This window comes from Pundamilia nyererei, unplaced genomic scaffold (genome assembly GCF_000239375.1).
Source record: "Pundamilia nyererei isolate P.nyererei 1_Seehausen unplaced genomic scaffold, PunNye1.0 scaffold00096, whole genome shotgun sequence".
Taxonomy (NCBI): domain Eukaryota; kingdom Metazoa; phylum Chordata; class Actinopteri; order Cichliformes; family Cichlidae; genus Pundamilia; species Pundamilia nyererei.
Window position 1 is genome coordinate 980,053 of NW_005187497.1, and position 3,628 is coordinate 983,680.

General features: G+C 36.9%; 1 protein-coding gene across 1 annotated transcript in view; it reads left to right on the top strand.

Moving 5' to 3' along the window:
* The window catches only part of LOC102208347 (potassium voltage-gated channel subfamily D member 3-like), a 103,029-nt gene that overhangs the window by 88,553 nt on the left and 10,848 nt on the right, over positions 1 to 3,628 (top strand). The window contains exon 4 of the mRNA XM_005740089.1: positions 2,755 to 2,856. Coding sequence (XP_005740146.1) covers positions 2,755 to 2,856 — 102 coding nt within the window. The remainder of the gene's footprint in view (positions 1 to 2,754; positions 2,857 to 3,628) is intronic.

The following is a 3,628-nucleotide window of genomic DNA, read 5'->3' on the forward strand; positions in this document are numbered from 1 at the left end:
ATGAACTTATACAAAATGCAGCAAGATATTTTAAAAAACAGTTTTGTTGATTAAAAAACACTATATCGGATTCATATCGGTATCGGCAGATATCCAAATTTATGATATCAGTATCGGTATCGGACATAAAAAAGTGGTATCGTGCCATCTCTAGTTCTAACACACCTGAATCAAATGAATGGCTTGTTATTAGGCCTTTGCCAAACTTGGTGGCATGCTGAAAAGGTAATCCAACCATTTGATGCAGCTGTGTTGGAGTAGGGATGCATCTAAAAGCTGCAGTAGCTCTCGAGGACTGGGATTCGGCCCTGATCTGACATATGAAAATTCCTCGGTTTGTTTCAGTTATTTATTTACATTTTTTTACTTACTTTTAAACATAAATTTTTTTCTGTTTGGCATTTTCATGATGATGAGTTTTGTAGGACAAAACAATAAATTCATTGTCATTGGTAGAGAATTTTCAGTTACATTTTCACTAACATTTCAATGAAAGATTCATTCAGTCCTTCTGGGGCTCAGACAAACTTTTAAATCAATGGGATTTTAAGGCCATCAAAAGCAAATTGACCTTTAAAAGGCCTGGTTTGCAGTTCGTTCAAGAGCATACACAATGGTTTACAGCATAAAAATGAACACTACAGTGCTCAGTTGGAAAACAAATAATTTTTATTGCAGCTAGACAAATATTGATCCATGTGTGATACCTTTATTAACTATTCAGGGACTTGATTTTAAAGCAGTTTGACTTAATCTGCTTCAATATTTTCCACTGTCTTTAACTTTGAACTAAATGAGACTCAATCACACCTCTGGAGTTGTCATGTGTTTAGAGTAAAAGTTTCTTAGAGAACTGTTTGGGCTCAGCAGCTCATCACAGACGCTCAGCACAACCTTTTGCACTTACAGAAGAATCAGAGACGCTTATTCTTTCATATTTTTCCCTTTCTTGTGTCAAGTAGTACTTTTGATCAATCATAAAGCCAGGCAGCTTGTGACGGTAATTTCACTGGTTCCTAATTCATTCACTCTTCAGCTGCAGAAAGAAGCAGTCAATGATCCTCCCATTTTACCCCTGTTTCACATACTGACCACGTACATACACAAGCACTATTATTACCTCTCAGGTTCCAGCTTTTCATACAACTTCACTAGTTTGACAGGCAGTTTTTGAAGCGTCTAAATATTACTTTTGAATCATGTCTGGAAAGCAGATGTTCTTCGGTATCTCCTGTTTCTTAAATGTATATAAAGGGGGTGAGAGAGAGAGAGCACAGTGGGGTGAGGTTAAAGATAAAGCTCACCTTACAGTTGTCATAATATCCTCTTCATTTTATGAAATCCTTAATGCAATATCTCTCTCATTTCCTGCCTCCTTTGTTCTATTATTTTATCTGTTATTTAAAGCAATTTTATCTTTTTGCTGCAACAGAAAGGGAATAAAATAAACCGATAAATGTTGGCAAACAGACTTTGCAATGTTGTGAACTCAGTAGGTTCTCATGGGCATAATTGGCACTAATGCAGCAAATTATCAATTTGTGCTTGCAGCACCATTAAATGCAAGACTTGGCTTCACGTTGCATTTATATTTTTCTTAGTTTGAGCCCACTTTTTGTTGTTGTTGCTTTTCTTGGTGGACCGACTCTTTCGTTTTATCTTGTTTTAGAAGAATCAATCTGAAGGGTTCAGACTCAAAAGTCTCACAACTTTCTGCCAAAAATTGGAGTTTCAAAGAGATCATCGTGATTCTTCATTCTTTATTTATGATTAGTCAGAGTTTGCTGCTCTTCCAGGGATCCAAATAAAATGAATTATAAAAAAAAACAAAAAAAACAAACTCTGTATCAATGGACTGGAAGGAAAAACTAGAAAAAGCGAAGCTGTAAAGAATCAGAAAATATAAGGGCTAAAGTTACAGATGAAAGAATAAAAAGTTAAAAGAAGACATTCATTAAAAAAAGCTTTTTGATTCAATCTACACTGCCTTGGCAAAATTGCTGTTAGACATCCCAATTAAAGCTACAACTACCCAAGAATTGCTTTCATGATTTTGATTGTTGTTTTCTCTATAAAACATAAGAGATCTTTATATATTTAAAAAGAGCACTGTGTTAGACTAAAAACTGATCAAAGTATTTACATATTATTTAACTGTTTTAAACCTGTTTAAAGGTCCTCATATTCTTGCACACCTGTAATCTAGAGTTGGTATAAGCCTCCAGTAACTTGAAATCCTATCATGTTTCCCCCAAACACAAAGACAAGCCATTATCGTAGAATTTGCTGTCTAAAACCTTTTTCTAGCTGGTGACTTCAGCCTCAGTCAGCATCTTTGGGAAAAACTGGAAACTGAGCCAGGCCTTATCGCCCAACATCACTACTGGGATTTCAGCTAAATGTGAGCAAAAATCTGCAGCAGCTAGATAGCAACATATTTATGCTCATTTCAGACTTGAAATTAAATTTTGAGCAATCCCAAATGAGTGTATTGTTTGGGTGCCGACTTACAGACATACTCAGTAGCAGCATGTTACAGACACGAGAACATGACAGCAGTCTCTGTCATATATAATGAAAGAGAGAAACTTGAAAATGCAGAGATAAGAGCAGTCATGTAGTAGCTGTGAAAATTACTACAGAGTTTGTGTGATGAGTTGGCAGATTCTTATCATTAAATAGGTATTAGTCATCTTCTCCGACCTCCCGCCTACCTTGTCTGATGCTGTGACTTCTTCTTCTTCCCACACCCAGAAAGCCAGACTGGCCAGGATAAGAATAGCCAAGTCCGGCAGCGCCAACGCCTTCCTTCAGAGCAAACGCAACGGACTTCTCAACGAACTGCTGGAGCTGACGGTGAGAAAGACCCCTGACCCTCTGAATGCGAAGATCCACCAACAGCAAAGTGGGCGCGATGATTTCTTGGAAGCTGTTTTAATTAAGTGTGCTCATTAAAAATGGTGCAATGCCAGCAGGTTGTAATTCAGTATTAATCATGTTGTTCCTTGTCAAACGCCCATGTACTAATTATTTCAGTTCACTGCAACTCAGTTGCTTGGAGGCAACAACTTCACATCTGCAGTACGCAAACACAAGCAAAGTGGCAACAATTACTGTCAAATAAACAGAGAACAATTTAAAAGTAATTTAGAGGCTATAAAAGAAGAAGTTGGAGCCATTACATTCTTGTTGTTATGCAGGGCAGAGGTGATAGCAGAGGCTAATAATGCCCCATGTGAGTGTTATCTGTGTAATAACACAAAGTGCTTTTTTTGGTTGTTCATCAGTCTGAGACTTGATTTAATCTGTGTCTGTGAAAACGGTAAGCTGAGGTTATCTAGGATGTAAGATTGTTCTTACTTGCTTGTCGAGTCGCTCTTGGTAATAATTAGGTTGTTAGTGCATTAAAGGAGGCTTCAAAGCAAAACGGAGCCGCTGAACAATGAAACAGTGGAGACAATAGAGATTAACTTGAAAGTAGTTTTGAAATTCAGTTTCTAATGCCTAGCCTAAGAAGAGGACATAAATAATTATTTGCTCTACTGTAATGCATGTCTGCGCATAAAGATCAGAACTTTCTACTTTTTGAATCAATCATCCACTCACTCTTTTATACAATGTATGTATA